The sequence below is a fragment of the Leptomonas pyrrhocoris genome (genome assembly GCF_001293395.1).
Source record: "Leptomonas pyrrhocoris isolate H10 chromosome Unknown, whole genome shotgun sequence".
In the NCBI taxonomy this organism is placed as follows: domain Eukaryota; phylum Euglenozoa; class Kinetoplastea; order Trypanosomatida; family Trypanosomatidae; genus Leptomonas; species Leptomonas pyrrhocoris.
The window spans coordinates 1,699,103-1,715,853 of NW_015438357.1; the positions used below are offsets into that span (position 1 = coordinate 1,699,103).

The 16,751-nt window shown below is 56.2% G+C and overlaps 6 protein-coding genes across 10 annotated transcripts; all 6 read right to left on the bottom strand.

Annotated features, from left to right (window-relative positions):
• Positions 1 to 420: 420 nt before the first annotated feature.
• On the bottom strand, positions 421 to 2,887 carry ABB37_00544 (putative mitochondrial hypothetical protein; the record flags this gene model as incomplete). Its single annotated transcript, XM_015796771.1, has 1 exon — positions 421 to 2,887. Exon 1 carries the CDS (start codon positions 2,305 to 2,307, stop codon positions 421 to 423), a length of 1,887 nt encoding a protein of 628 aa, XP_015664779.1. The 5' UTR covers positions 2,308 to 2,887.
• Positions 2,888 to 3,820: 933 nt separating this feature from the next.
• Positions 3,821 to 9,066, bottom strand: ABB37_00545 (hypothetical protein; the record flags this gene model as incomplete). Its single annotated transcript, XM_015796772.1, has 1 exon — positions 3,821 to 9,066. The coding sequence occupies exon 1, from the start codon at positions 9,032 to 9,034 to the stop codon at positions 3,821 to 3,823; it is 5,214 nt and encodes a 1,737-aa protein (XP_015664780.1). The 5' UTR covers positions 9,035 to 9,066.
• Positions 9,067 to 9,649: 583 nt separating this feature from the next.
• On the bottom strand, positions 9,650 to 10,348 carry ABB37_00546 (putative mitochondrial hypothetical protein; the record flags this gene model as incomplete). Of its 2 annotated transcripts, none has more annotated exons than XM_015796774.1 (1): positions 9,650 to 10,348. In XM_015796774.1, the coding sequence occupies exon 1, from the start codon at positions 10,181 to 10,183 to the stop codon at positions 9,650 to 9,652; it is 534 nt and encodes a 177-aa protein (XP_015664782.1). In that variant the 5' UTR covers positions 10,184 to 10,348. The 2 variants fall into 2 exon arrangements, with proteins under 2 accessions (XP_015664782.1, XP_015664781.1); XM_015796773.1 differs by having other exon boundaries at positions 9,650 to 10,319.
• Positions 10,349 to 11,550: 1,202 nt separating this feature from the next.
• On the bottom strand, positions 11,551 to 13,098 carry ABB37_00547 (hypothetical protein; the record flags this gene model as incomplete). The annotated part of the gene is made up of 1 exon (XM_015796775.1): positions 11,551 to 13,098. Exon 1 carries the CDS (start codon positions 12,703 to 12,705, stop codon positions 11,551 to 11,553), a length of 1,155 nt encoding a protein of 384 aa, XP_015664783.1. The 5' UTR covers positions 12,706 to 13,098.
• A 518-nt stretch (positions 13,099 to 13,616) lies between these two features.
• On the bottom strand, positions 13,617 to 15,435 carry ABB37_00548 (putative class I transcription factor A subunit 2; the record flags this gene model as incomplete). 3 transcript variants are annotated; one of them, XM_015796778.1, is made up of 1 exon in its annotated part: positions 13,617 to 15,435. In XM_015796778.1, exon 1 carries the CDS (start codon positions 15,240 to 15,242, stop codon positions 13,617 to 13,619), a length of 1,626 nt encoding a protein of 541 aa, XP_015664786.1. In that variant the 5' UTR covers positions 15,243 to 15,435. The 3 variants fall into 3 exon arrangements, with proteins under 3 accessions (XP_015664786.1, XP_015664785.1, XP_015664784.1); XM_015796777.1 differs by having other exon boundaries at positions 13,617 to 15,426; XM_015796776.1 differs by having other exon boundaries at positions 13,617 to 15,410.
• Positions 15,436 to 15,699: 264 nt separating this feature from the next.
• Positions 15,700 to 16,606, bottom strand: ABB37_00549 (unspecified product; the record flags this gene model as incomplete). Of its 2 annotated transcripts, none has more annotated exons than XM_015796780.1 (1): positions 15,700 to 16,606. In XM_015796780.1, the coding sequence occupies exon 1, from the start codon at positions 16,546 to 16,548 to the stop codon at positions 15,700 to 15,702; it is 849 nt and encodes a 282-aa protein (XP_015664788.1). In that variant the 5' UTR covers positions 16,549 to 16,606. The 2 variants fall into 2 exon arrangements, with proteins under 2 accessions (XP_015664788.1, XP_015664787.1); XM_015796779.1 differs by having other exon boundaries at positions 15,700 to 16,571.
• Positions 16,607 to 16,751: the final 145 nt, after the last annotated feature.

A 16,751-nucleotide genomic window follows, 5' to 3' on the forward strand; every position in this document is an offset into this window, starting at 1 on the left:
GTATATATATATATATATATATATATATATATATATGTATATGTATATACTGCTTCACCAAACACGTAAGCGAAATCAGGTGTCCTACGTCACCGGTCTATCTTAAGCGCCACAAACAACAACATCCAACAAGATGCACGGTAACCACGAAAAGTAACGCAACGCAACAGAAAGTACCGGCGCACATTCATTTCCTTTATTTTTTAAGCACGCGAGTTCCAGCCAAAAGTGGAGTGTGCAATAACAAATCAGCAATGGAGAACGCCAAAACAGAAGAGATTTGTTCTCTAGCAAAAAAAAAAGCCTCTGTGATGAAAACTCGAAAAAGGAATGCGAGCGCTTCACATCACGAAATATGGAAAAGAACGAAACGTGAAATCACAAACAACGGCATTTCATCCCCTCATGACTTCTATCTTCTTATTTCGTGATCGCGGCGCTGTCGATGTGCAGCGTGTCGAGGGTCTGCTGGAACAGCGGCAGGTACTTCTCCCACGTCTCCACCGACGTCTCCCAGCGCACAATCAGAACCGTCGAGTCGCGAGGCAAGATGTACGAGCGGCAGCGTCGGCCGTCACGCGCCTCGTGGAACATGACACAGCGCATGCCGCTAAGTTCCGTCATGCTGCTCGACACCGCTGCCGCCTCCCAGTTGGTGAAGTGAAAAAGAACGTTGTGACGCAGCTCCTCGCTGTCCTTCTTCTGCACCTCCCACGTATCGGGCAGTTCGAGAACGTATTCGATTGACATAAGCGGCGGCGCCTGATGGTCCTCGCCGTCGTTCATAACGTCCTCACCCAGTGGGTAGTACAAGATCGTGGGGAGGTCCGTCATCCAAGGCTCATAGACCACCGAGGAGCGAGGGGACACCGAGAAGAGCACCCCGAGTTGGGGCTGGGCGTATACCATCGTCACCATGTTCGCCCGTACGTGCGTGGAAGCCGCCAGTGGGCGCGCAGTCACCGCCTGGAACGCCGCGGCTGCTGCCGGGTGTGCGTTAGCTGTGGCGCCGCTCCCCCTCCAGAGCGTTGCCGCCGCTGCATCCGGCGCCTCCAGCAAGGCCGCAAACACCTCCTCCGTCACCCGCACCTCAACGGCCTCCTGCGTGGAAAACGGATTCGGCTCAACGATCAAGGTGAGGAGTACGTCCTGCGCCGCGGCCGCGTCGACCGACGTCTCTGCTGTCGTGGTGAGAGATTGGTTGCCCAACATGCTACGCACGGAAACTTCGGTCGGCACGCACAACTCCAGCTCGCGGCCCTCGCGGACGCACAGTACTCGGTAATAGCCACGGTGAACCGCGAAGGCTGCACCGCCGGGCAAGCGGGCATCGAAGGGGGACGAGGCAGAGGAAGAAACACCCTTGTCCGCCGAGGCCAATGGAACAGTTAACGTCGCCTGCACTATCCCACGAGTCACACCGGCAAGATCCATGACAACATCGGTGGAGACAGCAGCTGCTGACGTGGGGATCTTACCCCCGTCCGGCGTGGCAGCCGCAACAGCCTTGGGCGAGACAGTCGACAAGTCGGCATTGCCAGACGCAGCGGCGCCACTGAAGGTTCCCTCAAAACCGCTGAGGACAGCCACGACAAAGTAGGGGCCGTTCACACCACCCAGCAACACACAGTTCTCTGAGCCCTCCAAGAGGTGCGTAAAAACTGGCGACACCGCATCTGCAGCATCCCCTGTTTTAGCTGCTGGAGGAGTCGCTGGTGCAGCAGTGTCTTTCTTCTCTGGTTCAGAAAAAACGGTAGCAATGGAAGTCCACTGCGTCGAAAGGACCGAAAACTGACCCTTCAGGACAGGGTGGTGCGCAAGGAGGTCGGTCAACTGCTGCTGCCGCCGCGCCTCCGTGTCGGCAGAGGTCTTTGAAGAGGCCTCATCACTGTCCACGTCTGTTGACTTCACCGTCACAACGCCCGTGTGGCTGCACAGAATAAACGCAGAGGCGCCTTCTCCGCCCTTTTCGACTCCGGTAGTCGCCACGTTCGCCTTTCGAACAAGATGGCTGCTGCGCTCCACCTCCGCCATTTCGCTGGGCAGCACCAACGGAATCACCGCCGAATGCGGGGGGTAGAAGACGGGCGGTGCGACGCCCCACCCAGTGGGCAGCGACTCCGGCCGCACAAAAACCGGGAGGAGGCTTCGTTGAGCGGCCGCTGTCAAAGCAGCGCGGGTGGCATTCGCGGCATTTTGCCGGGCCGCCTTGCGCTTCTGACGGCGCTGCCGCAGCAGGAGCACGAGCAGCGTCGTGGAGACCGCTGCGGCAATCCACACCTTGCGATGGCCAGTGCCCTCCGTCATCCTCCTCTTTCCGAAAACAGTTACGTGTGTCGCTCCTAAGAGTAAAGGTAGCGTAGGTGTTCGAGATCCGAACCGCTGAACACGAGAAAAAAAAGAGAGGATAAGGGTAGCAAAATAGGAATAAAACCTCAGAATCTTTACAGCGTGAGGAAGGGGCGAGGAGTTATATTTTGGGAGGTGACCGTACCGAGATCAGGACCAGGAATATGAACACTGAAAAAACAGGGCGCGACGACTTCTACACACGGCGCAACACGCTACTCTTTTAAATGTACTGCAACTTGTGAATCCGTTGCAGCAATAGAACAGAACACTTTGGAAAAACAAAAATATGATCGTTGTGGTGGTTGATTCCCTTTTTTCTTGGTAGTTGGTTTAGGTGTTCGAATTTCGAGAGTTACTCATCAAAGGAAAAAGAAAGGGTTCTAGATCCGACAGCTACGACTCACGAGAAACAGCGTAGTCGGAAGCGTTTGTGTTGTTAAAAATGGAGTACCTTTCGGAGATGATAGTTAATGCAGTGAGCGGAGAAAAAGAACGCACGGTAAGCAAAAGCAGAAACGACAGCTAACAAAGATACTTCAAAGAAGGCAGTAAGGGTTTTTTTTTTGTGTGTTGTGGTGGTGAAGTAGTTTTTTGGGGGGTGGTAGCGCTCAACGACACAGCGGCGAAAAAAACAAAAAATCGAGTTTGAGAGAAGGAGAGACGATAGGGGCAGTGCGTTGGTGAAAACTAAACAAATGTTTGCGGAAAGTGCATCCGCAAACAATCAAACACCAGAGAGTTAACATTCGCTGCAGACGTCTATCTTACATATATCAGCCACCTTCCAGCGTTGCGAGGAATAGAGCCACACGCGTTTGTGTCTCTTCGACTCAGCTGAGATTACGCGCGCTGAGACCGCTCAAACAGTTGGTAGCTGAACAGGTTAGCTGAGAAGAGATCCACAGGAGGTTGCTTTCCGGCGACATTCTTTAGCTTTTTGCTTTAATCATCTTTGTGTTTATACAAGAACGTACAGTCGCATAGACTGCAGGAGGCTACATATGAAAAAAAAAAGATAACTTCTACACGTCCTTGGAAAAGACGATAGCTGAAACTTTGTTGTTGAGGAAGAAAAAAAACCGTAGTCTACTAGGAACGAAAGATAATAAAAACAGCCACGCTGCCTTTTTGTGGTTGTTGATGTGTACATGTGTGTGTTTGTGAGTTTGTCTGCTGAAGTGCAGAGAACTAGACTACGTAAGAGGAGAAAGAAAAAGAGAAAACATCTTCAAATTCCAACAAGAAAATTGGAAAAGGCGAAAACAAAAACAGAAGAGTATATCACTTAGGAGAAACGAACACCAACTGTACCTTTTTGGTGAGCATACGCCGTGCGGAGCGCCTTTTCCAGGTTTGGGATTCTTCCTTGCGTGCTTTATAACGACCATGGTGAAGAAGAAAAAGTCATTCTTCTCGCTGGCTTCACAAAGCGTGCAAGCACAGGCAACGCTCGTCCCCGACGACGTCGTCATGTGTCTGAGCCACGTGGTCGACGGAGTCGCTGCTGCAGCTCTCGCGAGTACAGCCCTAACGTCTCGTTCTCTTCTCCTGGAGAGGTGTAGGCCAACATGGGCAAGTCTTGTGCCGCAGTACCTTTTGGCGGGGCTGCGTACTCCGGGGCAGCGAGCCGTGTCGGCAAGTTCATCGCGCCCATACGAGCCGCACCCGGCGGCGAGACAAATCGACCTTTTTCTGGTGCTCCGAATCTTCCGCGGCTGGCTGCATCGCCGGTTGTTTTTGGTCCTAGCACCGATGTGAGCGCGGGCGGCCCCCGTTGAGGTACAATGCGTGTGAAGAAGGCTGATGGGTCGTTCTCTGCGGCGATCCGGGGAGAATACGCCGTGTCCTCTTGTTGGCCCTGTCGCGTCGATGGCTGCCGAAAGGCCACACCTGTGACCATACACAGAGGCGACTCACAGGTGCCGTTGTCCGCCTCCGTCGGTTTTGTAGGTGTGACAGGCGGGGACGCACGACGGATGTTCGAAGGGAAATACACATGCGTCGGCAACACCGTCGCGTTCGGCAGCGTCGGCGCGTCTGTGTTGCAGGAGATGCGTGAGCAGGCGTCTCCCTCAGCACCTTCACGTACGCTTTCGTGCTGTAGGGATGGGCTACAGAGGCGTTGCCCGGAGGGAAGGAGAGGGCCCTCGACGACGTTAGCGACGGAAGGAGAAGCGTTCGCATCGTTGTCCGCCACTGCATCGTCGGTTGCGCGATGAGGACCTCTCTGCTGATCTGCGTCGGCTGCTTGAACACTCGGAACTGCGTAGCCCGACTTGGTGAAGCGAGGCGGCTTCGACGTTCGACGCACGGGCTTCTTTTCTGTTGCCTGGGGAAGAGGAAGGGGTTTGGAAGAGAGAAACGCGGCGGGGAAAGAAGAAGAATTGCGCTGGGAGGAGTTCGGTGTGGTGTTGTTGGCGGCGACGGTGCCGCCCTCCCCAGCCCTCCTATCCGACTTCGGGTTCTCCAGCGGGGTTTTCAAATTGGTCAGGGTCAGGTAATCTGCCAGTTCACACGCCGGACGTGGTGGATGCGGCGGGTCACCAGCGACGGGTTGGGGCTGGAGAGATATAGCGTCCCATTTGTCCGCACGCACTTCGGCGACATTACCGCGAACTGCCGTTGCTGTCGCACTTGTCACACCGCCGTCGTCGTCTTTGGGTTGCAAAGGAAGAAAATGCGACGTGTTCGTTGTCAACGTGTCTCTGGAGAGGTTCGAATGCGTACAACACGGCAGCACACCCGTGGACGGTGGTGGCCCCGCAAACACATTTGCGGTTGCCACGGCTGCCTGCGTAGGCGATAGAAAGAAGGGCCGCTGCAACGGCAGGGCATCGTCCGGCCTCGCTGACTTTCCGTGGGACAAACTCATGGCGAGAGACTCCGACCCCGGCATGTCGCGGAGCGGCGGTGATGGTGTCGTCGACGGTGTATTCCTTGGTCGTGGCGGTAAGCGCTCCTCGGAGAGAAAGCCCAGCTTGTCGCCCTCAGCATTCAGCAGCCACACCTCGTGATCGTTGCCGCTGGTCGCGAGAACGCCCCGGTTGGAGAGCCAACGCACACACACCACCGAGCCAGCCGCTTCACTGTGCGGCTTCGACTTCGATTGTAGCTGGTGCTGCGGTAAGCGCGCCGCCGCGACGAGGCTGAGGTTCCGCTTACGCGGCACGGTGCGGTCACGATGGAGATCGTGCACCTCCACGGACCTCAGCCGCACAGGATCACAGGGCGTGTGCACCGGCGCCTCGCCCTTGCCTCCCTCTTCGCCGTCCTTGTTCTCCCTGTCAGTAGAATTCAACCGCCCTGCCGCAAAGAGCGAAAATGCCGGCCGTGCGGCGTAGGAGCAGCGGGGCAGTCGGTACCGTTGGAGCATCTCACACACGCGATAAACGTGCACTACACCCTTCGTGTCACCGAGGAAAAGGTGGTGGCTCTGTCCGTCGTAGCCCACAGCGGTGAACTCCTTTTCTTCCCTTAAGAGCGTCGGTGTCCGCGCTACAGAATTTTTAATGAGAGTCTCCGGCGCAACCGATTGATGATCGCGAGCGTCTGGGCAACTCGCGTGACCAAAGTCCACTGTATTATTTGCCCACGTGTAGGACCCGTTTGCGGAGGGCTGTTGATCATTGGTGTGCCCAGGCCCCGCCACCGCTCCACTCTTGCTGTCTGTCAGTTCATCTGTCCCGGCTTTGGCGACGGGGTGTCGCGACGCGTTTTTTCTTGAAAAGGACGAATTGCCATCCCGAAAAGGCGCTGTCAGCAGACGCGCGGAAGGAGTGCGAGACAACGATGCATTGGCGGGCTGCGTCGCCATACACGCTGCCACGTCCCCTGACGCTGACATCGACCCAGACAACTTTGCCGACGAGAGGCCACCAGCACCAGATGTGGAACTCCCTGGGCGTGTAATGTCGTACAGCGTCTCCTCCTCACTCGCTGCCGGCGGTGGGAGCTGTGGATGATAAATGGTGCCAAGCAACTCAAAGCACTCCACGGCAGGCGGACACGACCAGCACCGACATACCCCACCCGCGTGCACCGTCACCAGTACGGGTGCGGCTTCGAGAAAGGTCAAATCCACAATGCGGCCGTATTGCACGAGCGAACGGGTCTCCGGCGCGTCGGTCCACGCCTCCATATCGTACAAATACACTCTGTGCTCCGCATCCACCACCGCCACGAGCCCCAGCTCTTCTGCCACACGCATGTGTGTAAGCGCAACCGAAGACACGGTGAAGGTGGCGGCAGCCACCGTCTGCTGACTGTCCGCCTCGTTTCGCACGAGCAACATCCCGCCTGACGTGATCGCGATCCACGTGCGCAAGGTCGACGAAAAGTGCATCTTCTCTACGAAAACCGGTGTGCGGCTGCCGTCCGGCCCGACCTCGAAGGTGGCGGCGTTCCACAAGTGAAGCGACTCGTCGTCGTCACCTCCGGCCTCGGCGGCCAGCCCCTGCGTCGAGTACGCGTACACGTTGCCGTCCCCGGCGCTGAGGAAGACCCGGCTGCCCAGGTCGTCGAGACACACCGCTTTGATGTCCGCCTTCGCGTGCGAAGTGTTTTTCACCGTTGTGCGATCCAACAGCCCCCGCCGCACCCCGGTAACTCCATCCCACACGCCCAGCCGCGTCGCACTCCGCAGCAGAAAGGTATGGTTGCGCACATCATAGAGGACATCCTGGCACACCTCCACCGCGTCGCACACGTATGGGCTCCTGTTGCCGCGCAGGCCCCTGCACGTGATCGCGTTTGCAAAGCCGCACATGAGCTCCTCGGTCTCCGCGCAGTACACCAAAGCGTGGCATTGAGCGCCGCCGACGTTGTGGGTGCCTGCCGACTCCGAGAGGAGCGAATGCAGTCCGTTGTGGGTCAACATCATCATGTCGCGTCCAGCGCTCGCGGAGAAGCCGTCCATCGACTCGCTGATGCTTTTGGCCCTGCTCCGTGATTTGAGCGTGGTCGCTGGCGCCGCCTCTCCGCTGCCGCCGCTGCCGCTCGCGTCGTCGCCGCTGGTGCGACTGCTCTGGAAAGACTGCACACAGTGGTGGGTGGCCATCTCCCATACCTTCACCACGCCATCGCAGTCGGCGCTGGCCACGTAGTCCGACTCCACCACGTACACCACAGCCACAATGGCAGCTGTGTGGTCGCCGTAGCCCGCGTGGTCAAACGCCACCCCGGGCAGCGCACTCTGCGACCCGGCCTCCCACCACAGCAGCTGCCGCGAGCCCGAGGTGGCCGCCACGAGTCCGTTGTGCGCCGGGACGTACACCAGCGCGTGCAGGTGCTGGTGCACGACGCAGCCGATTTCGGACGACTGACCCGTAAGCAGCGAGGTCGCCACCACTCGGCCATCAAAGCCGGAGGAGTATAGCTGCGACCCGTACACGCAGAAGTCCACGAGGCCACCAGAGGAGCGCGAGTGCAAGCCTTTGTAAATGCGCTGCATCTCGAACGCCATGCCACCGCAGCGACCACGCGGGGCCGTCACGTGCATCACGTGACCGTAGCTGTCCCCGAGAAAGACGCTCTCGGCGTAGTCGGCGTAGGTGGGCGAACAGATCGGCATGACCCGCATGCGGCGCACAAACCCTTCGATCAGCAGCGGGGTCACTGCCACGGTGGCGATGGATTGGGCAAGGAGGCAGTACCACCCGCGCAGGAGGCGGTCGTCGGTGGAGTAACAGAGGAAGAGGTCGAGTTCTGCGAGGTACGAGACGGCGGTGGGGACGGAGCCGCCGAGCATGTCTGGTGGTGCGGTGAAGACACGTTCAAGTGATTCTTTCCCGTATAACAGAAAGGGGTAGCTGCGCGAGGAAACAAAAAAGACGGCGTTGTGGCTCTCTAAGCCATCCAAAATGCGAATCAGCGAGAGGTCCTCTTCTGTGCGAATCGTGATGGAGCTCCCATTGTCGGTCTTTGTGCGTGTCCGTGCTGTCCGTGCCCCGTGCACATCCCGACAGAAGCGCTTGTAGGTGAGCGACTTAACCGACGTGCTCGCTACGCTGCTCCCTCGCTGCTGCGCGGACGGGCTTGTGGATGTGGGACAGCGCTGCTTCGGTGGGCACTGCAGCGCGCGCGCGAAGGAGTAGATCCTCGTCCGTGTGGCACCGTAGCGAGCTTCAGCCGCGCCAGCACCCGCCTCTGCCACCACGTAATCCAACAGGTCATCCCATGTCACGCGCTGCTCGTTCCGCACGTCGATTCGGTTGAAGAGCTGCTTGAGAGGATCGACCGGCGTCGCACAGACACCGGCCAGCTCTTGTCGGGTGCGGACGCGGCGCAGGCGGGCTTCCTCGCGATTTGTGTCCTGACCCTCGAGCACATGCATCCCCGACGCCGTACACGATGATGATGTACCGGCCGAGGAGCCGCTGGTGCGGGCCACTCCCGGCGTTGCGGAAGCTTCTAGAGGCGATGCAGTGCGCGGAAACGAGGACGGCGACGGCAAATGGAGAGCGTCGGAGGAGGCTGGGAGAGACGAGTAGGGCGAACTCGCGGCGTCGTTTCCCGCCTCAAATTCCGCGTCTCCGTGAAGGTACGAAAGGAGGAGACGACGAAATTGCGCGTAGGTGACGCCGTGTGGAAAGGCGGAGAAGCTGTCCTGTAGGGAATTGAGGGCCTCCTCGTCGCCGAGGACGAGTGCCAAGCACGGAACATTTTGCGAGTGTAATACATCCATTGCGACTAAATGCGCACCATGGGTGTGCGCTCTAAGCGTCGACGAGCGCAGATGCAAAGGCGCGGGTGTTGTGAGACAGAAACGCAGCAAGAATAGGCGGAGAAGAAAAGTCAAGAGCAACAATAAAAATAGGAAAACGAGAAAGCCGCAAGCACACAAGGTCGAACAACCGGGCTAGTGGAGTCACGAGCATCGTAGCAGAGATGGAGAGAGGGAGAGAGAGGACGTAATGTGTCGCGCCTTCTCACACCAAGCAACAAAACACCTTTTAAAGGAAATCAGTCGTGTTTGCCTGCCAAGAAGCCCCTCACCTCTCGTCCTAAGCAAAACGTAACGAGTCCTATCCAATAGTCATCATTCAAATTTCGTTGCTCTTTACCCCCGAAAAGCATCACAAAAGAAAAAAAACGGAGAACAAAGATATCTTGTTTACATCGCACCCGCAGCGTCCCCATACTGCTTTACAACATTTCTTTCTTCAGCGTCGCGAGACCACGTCTGCCCGCACGGTGAGGCTTTACGGCGGTAGCGAACAGCCAAACGGCGAAAACAACGATTCTCGACGAAACCGCTTCTGCGCTTCCTTCGTGTTCGCTGAGTGCGCTCCTTCTCTCCTTAGCCACCATGACGCCAGACGACGACGTCCGCACCTTCTATCTGAAAATGGCAAAACCTGAGCCGCTTATGCGTGACAAACGTGGCAAAGTCGTGTCCGTAGATGACGTGCCAGCACCCGCCGAGCTTATCGGTGATGTCTTTCTTGATGTCGGCCGCGATGCTGCTCAGCGCCGTGCGTTCCACATCCCGCTCCAGCTCGCGCCGCGAGCCTTCATCCTTTCGCCAAGTGGTTCGTGTGGGGAGGAAGACGTGTTTGTTGTAGGCGCTGAGAGCGCTATTCATGATCAGCTGCAGGTCCCTAGCGGGCATGTCGACGTCCAGCGCCTCCATTGTCACCTGAGAGGCCCGCACGTCGAGCTCGTCCTCCTCTGCCCCTCCATTCAGAGCCATCGCACTGGCCATTTTCATGGACGACAGCTCGGAGCTGCGGCTGGTACGTTTCGCCGGGGCGGCATCGTTGGTGGTTTCATGTTGACTAGGGCGTAGCGTGTAGCCGAACGCGTCGGGTTTGCCAACGCCTGCCTCTTTCATTTTTCTTTATTATATGTTGTTGCTCACTACTGTGCGCTGCTGCGCTACTGCTCTGCGGCTAGCCTGTTCTGAGGCTGTGAGTTGCTTCTTCTTAATCTCAGTTCCACGTGACGTTCACGCTGCGAGTGGTCACCTCTGATGAAACCAGAAAAAAAAAGTTTATTCTTAGAAATCAAAGGAGAGAAACGGAAGAGCAGGTGCAAGCAACGCAAACGAGGTAGAAGCCATCCACACTGTTAGCGCGGAAGGGATGCGCGTAAGCGATCTTACGCAGGAAAAAGAGATGGACTTATTTGGGTTGCGGCAACACGGCAGCGAAAGCACCACCACTGACAATGGTGGACAAAAGGAATCCCGTGCCACCCTTTCCGTTATGTTTTTTCACTTCGTGTGCGAGGTGCTTCAGAGCCGTACTCATCCCGGTTGTTTTTGTCTTTCTTTTCGCTGCACCATATCAACTAGTAGCTGCGTAGTTGTTTACATGGTAGCAAGAGCTCTGCCCAAAAGCAACAGTTAACGTACACGTTGGTGAGAGAGAATTATAAAGCAGCAACGCAGCAAAGCAAAAAAACTGTAGCCTCCTGGAGCCGGCAGAGATGAACGACAACTGTAGCATGAAGCAAAGACGAATTGTGAATGAAAGGAGGCAGCACAATTGCGAGGGAGCGTGATCGTAATGAACATCTGCGTGTCACTCATTCTCCATGCCGAAGAGAACAAAGAAAATGAGGAGAAGAGGGAGAGTGAGAGGAAACACGAAGCAACAGAAAATCGATCTTTACGAAAGAAGACAGCACCCTCTCAGTCAGTGCACATCCCAGCGGTCCACAATGCAGTTCAAAGAACAATAAGGAGCAGCAACAACACAGAAGAAAAGTGTGAGCAAGGGAGAAAAACAAAAAAATAATAATAACAAGGATGATCACGTCGACATACGCAACGACAAAAGGGGGAAATGAAATACGGTTTACGTCCACGACGAATTCCCGCTTCACCCCGTTACGTATATATTATCTTATCGGCAGAGCAACAAGATTTTAAAAGAGCGAAAAAAATAATAACCCCAAGAGACTAAAACGAACACCAGAAAAAAAAACAGCGCTGCAGATGAAGCGGCGCAGATGAAAAGAATTCGAACATCAAACATACCAGAAAAGAAAAGGAGGTAGCAACAAATTACGGAAGAGCAGCGTAGTGAAAGATTGGACTACGTTGGCAGAAGACTCTCTGCTGCGAAGTTGAAACGAATTGAGGAGAACGTCTTCCACGCTGAAGAGTAAGATCTGCTTGCAATGCGCCTGAACCGGTTCAAAAGAAAACGTGACCGCATGATGCAACAACAAACCCCAAAAAGGAAGACGTCGACTCTAAGAGAGATAGGCATCAAGATTCTTGAGACCCTGGACAAACCCGACCGTCGACTCGTCATAGTTGAACTTCCGCCATGTCGACCGCGCGAAATCGATGAGCCGCAGCCGCGCTGCCGCCGGTGAGGCCGCCGCGTCGTAGAAAAGCAGCACGCTTGTTGAGACAAAAGCCATGCGCTGCAGCAGGAAGATACCCTGCGGTGTCTCCTCGAAGAACTGCAAGAGAGCTCGAATGGCTGCCCTGATATCTGCGATGCGCTTGTCCGCCTTGCACTTCTCCGTCTCGCTCACATCCGCCAGCGCCTCTGCAGGAAAGACCAGCGTGCCGTCCTCTGTCACCTTCGCCAGCGGCACCCCAGAAGAAAAGAAAAGTTTCAGACAAGTGCTCAGCTCCGCCACGTCGGAGACCGCGTAGCCGATTTCCTTGCCAAATAGCTCGCGCGTGAACTGCGCAGCTTCTCCCTCTGACTCCCCTCTCCTGTTCGAAGGGTCGGCGCTAATGTAGCGGTGGCAGCCGCAAATGCGTAATGCTGTGTGACGCATCAACGAATTGTGCTCCTTCATCAGCACGCGTGCAACTTTGTCTTGTGGTGTGAGGGGGGAGTGACGAATAAAGCCGATTTTCACATCCATGGCGCACGTCTTCGTCATGCCGGAGGCTTCGTTGACCAGGCCGATGCCCCAGACGCCGGTGTCGTATTCACCGTCAAACCCTTTCAGGCTCTCTGCGCCGTCAAACAGTTCGTGAAAGAGCGGGCCGACAAGGGTGCGGGCTGGCGAGCCTTCCTCCAGCACGATCCACTTACCCCGCTGGCCCACGTAGGGATGCAGCTCCACCGCTTTCGGCACAAACTTCGCGGGAAAGCGCAAAGCGAAGAGCGTGGGAGTGAGGGAAGCGAGTTTGCCCATGGCGTGAATGAATTTGATCCGAATCGAGTCGCTTCCATTCGATGCCGCCGCCGCCGCATCGGCCTCCCCCTCCCCCTCTTCTCCATCCTTGGCCAGCTCCATGGCGAGGTAGTAGAGGACCTCCCACGCCGTCGTTGTCTTCCGCAAGGTGCTGCGACCGTCGCGGGTGGACTGCCCATAGAAAATGCTAGATTTGTGACCACCCACCGCTTCGAACTGCGGCGACGAATTCGCACCTTGGGACATAACGGTGATTCTGAAGGGGCAGCGGTAGGTGGGGGGGGGGGGTCAGGGGAAGAAAGAGGAAATGGAAGGGGAAAAAATGTTGAAGAATCTGGAGCTGTTAAGGCGGGTTGAGTGGAGTGTTATTTCCACTGCACCGTGGAGGATGGCTCGAACTGCACAGAATTGGGTAGCACGAGCGTCGTCCTGATGTTGATGAGAAACAGCAGCTTCAATATAAAAAAGGGTTTTAAAAAGTCCAAGGGCAGCGCACGAGCTGTACTGCACTTGTCAGTCAGTAAGGAAATGACAGTACAGGTAGGAAGAAGCAGCAAACGAGCTAAGAGCAAAGGCGGAACGCGAGCGCAGCACTTGTGAGCGCCCTGACAGACACCGCAAAAGAAGATCTGAGAGGACTTACGTGTATAAAAACTCAAATCACGAAGGACAAGTTCAAAACCGTCGCAAAACCAAGAAGGAAGGAGGAGGAAGGAGGATATCAGTAGCGCTGCAAGCGTTACAAAGGCGAAGAGAAAGAAATCAAAGCCGCCGTCTTTGTCTGGTGAACGATAGAGAAGAATGAGTCTAAGCGCTACATAGAACAGAAGCTTCGTGTTTTCACTGCAATGATGATGCAGGAAAAAAAAAACGCTGCAGATGACAGAGATGCACGACCTTCGTAGGCCATCGTTGCAAAATACGAATACCTCAAAACGTTTTTGTTGGCGCATTGTTTTCAGGTTTCGCGGCAGATGTGGCATCGTTGACGTTGAGCAACAATTGTGTTGACAGCGTTCTCTTTTTTCTTCTGCGCCTGTCAATGACTCGAATCGCTCGCTGAGAAAATGGAGGGGAAAACCGTGAAGGACAAACAAAGAGGTTAATTGCTGTGCGGGTTTAAAAAACACTACTCATGTCCACTTTTCCTCGCTTCTTTAATCCTCGTTGTTCATCTCGCGGAGACGTCCCATCAGCTCCGCTGCCATGGGACGCGGCAACAATCGACGATACCACACGCGCAGCTTTGCGTTGGCCATGCGATCCCGCGCCTCTGTGCGAGGCAGCCGTTGAAGCGGGTCCAGCTGACCTCCGTCCTCGTCGGTCATGTTGCCGTAGCCGTACAAGCTGCTGCTGTGCACCATCAAAGGCGCCAGCTTCTCAAACATCGGTGCAGTGTTGATCCACTTGGACTCCATCGTCGTCGTTTTGGTGATATCAAGCGGTGAAGTTGGACCGGTGGATCCCGACACGTGAGAGGGATGCGCCGCCGTGGCGGCGGTTGGCGGAAGCAGCTCGTCTTCTGCGTCGTCGTCGTCCTCTCCATCGTCCCCCAGAAGGGTCACCCCGCGTGGCAGCTGTTGCTCCGACAGAGATCCATCACGGTGGTTATTATTGTGTGAAGAACGGTGCGGTGCCTTGCTGTTCGCAAACGATGCACGGATGTCGCTTGATCCTTTCACATTATGCGCGTCGGCGGAAGCCCCTCGGCTGCCCTTGTCGCTCTCCTCGGTTTCCACCTCCACCACAGCCGCTGCGAACTCATTGCGAAAGGCGGAAACAGAAATGTTCTTCCACACCCGCCGCCACGGCACCGGGGCAGGGGCGACACAAACAACCTGCGTGAATGGCACTTCGGTGCGGCTGTAGCGCGGCAGCGAGTCGGGGGTGCGTCCATCCTGCTGCAGGGTGGCCACCACGTAGGGCTCGGGGGTCACCCCACGCGCCAGACCAAACAACACCGCGAAGTAGGGATCACGGCGGTCGGCGAGCAGCACCACGCGACGGTGCGGCACCGCCTCGACGGAGGTAACCCGCCAATTCATCGAGCCCAAGTCGGCGCGTGAGAGTCGTTTGAAGCGCAGTGCACGCGGTCCGCAGAGCTCGCAGACGACGTCGAGCAAAAGCGAGTTCTGCATGTCCGTGGCGAGTCCAACACCGTGCCGTCGCGGGTTCTGCGATGAGGTGGGCTGCGTGCCGTGGAGGGTGTCCGTGGGTTGCGTCTGCGAGAGCACCGACTTTGACGCTGCAGCGACCGGGTCCAATCTGCGCTGCCGTCTGCGGCTGCGACGCGTCGGTGCGCCGCCGTCACTATTCTGGTGGCTCTCTGCCGTTCTACCGTCCCGGCCACCCATCCTCAGGCCGGCCTGTGACTGGGACTGCTGCGTCAGTGCGTTGTAGTTCGTAACAATCTTGTCCACCGCAGCGTCTGCCTCCGCGTGCGAGACGATAGGCTGGCCGAGGTGCTCCATGATGAGGTTCACAACGCGCAGCGGTGTCGCGTGCGGTTCCGGCACGACACCGCGGTGAATGTGCGGGTCCTCAAGCTGCTGCACGATGGCTCGCCGTCTTTGTTTGGCCGCCTGCAGCCTCCTCTCGTGCTCTGACAAGAGACGCGGCCGCTTTCTGCCGCTGTGATGCTGCCCATCCCACGCAGCTTGCAGAATTGATGTGGCGGCTTGTCTGCTCTCCTGAATGCACGTGCGCAGCTCCGCGGCGTTGCGCCACGGCGGCGTCTTCTCTGGTAATTGGTGCCAGTACACCTGTGACCCCTGTGTGGGCATTCGAGTAGTTTTGCTTTCCGCACACCCTTCCTCTTCAATGGACGCGGTTTCCGCAGGTTTTCTATATCGCGTGCGCGTGTGCGTACTTGTTCACCACGAGAGACAATGTGCAGCAAAGGTTCACGTTTAACGCTGTATGCTAGATGGCATCACGTACCATTGCTGAGCTGCCCAAGAGGCGGACTTGCAGGACTAGCAAGAAAGAAGAAAGGAGGAAGGTGATGAATTTGGCAGTGCCATTAAAGTAAAATAACAGGTGAGCTTTGTTGTACAGAAGGAGGCTTTCGTTGGAATCGTTTGCCGGTTGAATTATTCTGATATTACCACTGATCGGTGATGCTCCACGTTGTTGCTTTGTTGGTGCTCGTCTTTTCCATGGAAAGCGTCTATCAAAAAACAATGTATACGAAAGTGCATCTACAAGGCGAAAAGACAGCAAGGTGTGACGTTTTGTTAGTTAAACGGAACCCAACAAGTAGGGCTTCACGTCGTCGAAACAAACCTTGCCGTCGTGGTCTCTGTCCATGATCCAGAGCACATGCTGCGCCAACGCCTTTTGGCGCCTGGACAACTCAGCATCCTTCGTCGCAGAGCTTCCACGTTTGACAACAGAGGCAGACAGCGTGGGTTCTTCGAGCACCGCGCGGACATCCTGAAAAGGGTGTTGCATCGAAATAGAACGCACGTCTTCCAACGTTATGTAACCTTTGGCGCCGGCCACGCTTTCAAATTGACGCCAGCACTGCAGCGTTGCGGCCTTACCGGCCTCCGACGGCAGAGATAAAGAATCACTGCTGTCTGGTTCAGCGTTCATGGCGTGGTAAGGCTGGGGACGAGCGGCAACCAGTCCTGGCCCCTCCTCCTCAGCGCATAGCCGCACAAATCTCAAGAAGGCCTCTAGACAGATCAGTTTCGTACGGCTGCTATGGTAATGCAACCCCGTCGCTGTTTCCTCGGGAGAATAACCTTGAAACACTCTTTCCTTTTCCTTTTGTGCGATGTCTGGGACACGCGACGATCGGCTCGCGTGGCAATGTGCAGGGACGTGCGATGGGCTGGACGAGAACGCGGAACCGAAGCAGTCTGTGAGGAGCGTCGGAGATGGATAGCGGCCGAAGAGGACGTAGAAGGCGCACTCCATGCCCGCACGACGCAAGCCAACTTCTTCGACAGTGGTGCTACTGTTGGACTGTCGTACAAGACCAGGTGAAGGAAGAACTTCACGTCTCTTGTTGACCAAGGGCTCTGCGAAGAGATGAAAGACCTCCGTGGCGCAACTGTTGAACTCACCCCAGGAGCGGAACATTGTGTACGAAAGAAGTCTCCGACTGTAACGGTTGAATACGATGGGGTGGAAGAAACGCTGAGAAAACAAAGCGGGACACGTGAGGGATATTCAATTGATCGAGTCTTATTATTATTATTAAAAGCACCTCTGAGCTCCGTCTTTAAATGGAAAGAACTTCATCGAGGAAATAAGCGATACACACGAAGTGAGCTACACTCGTG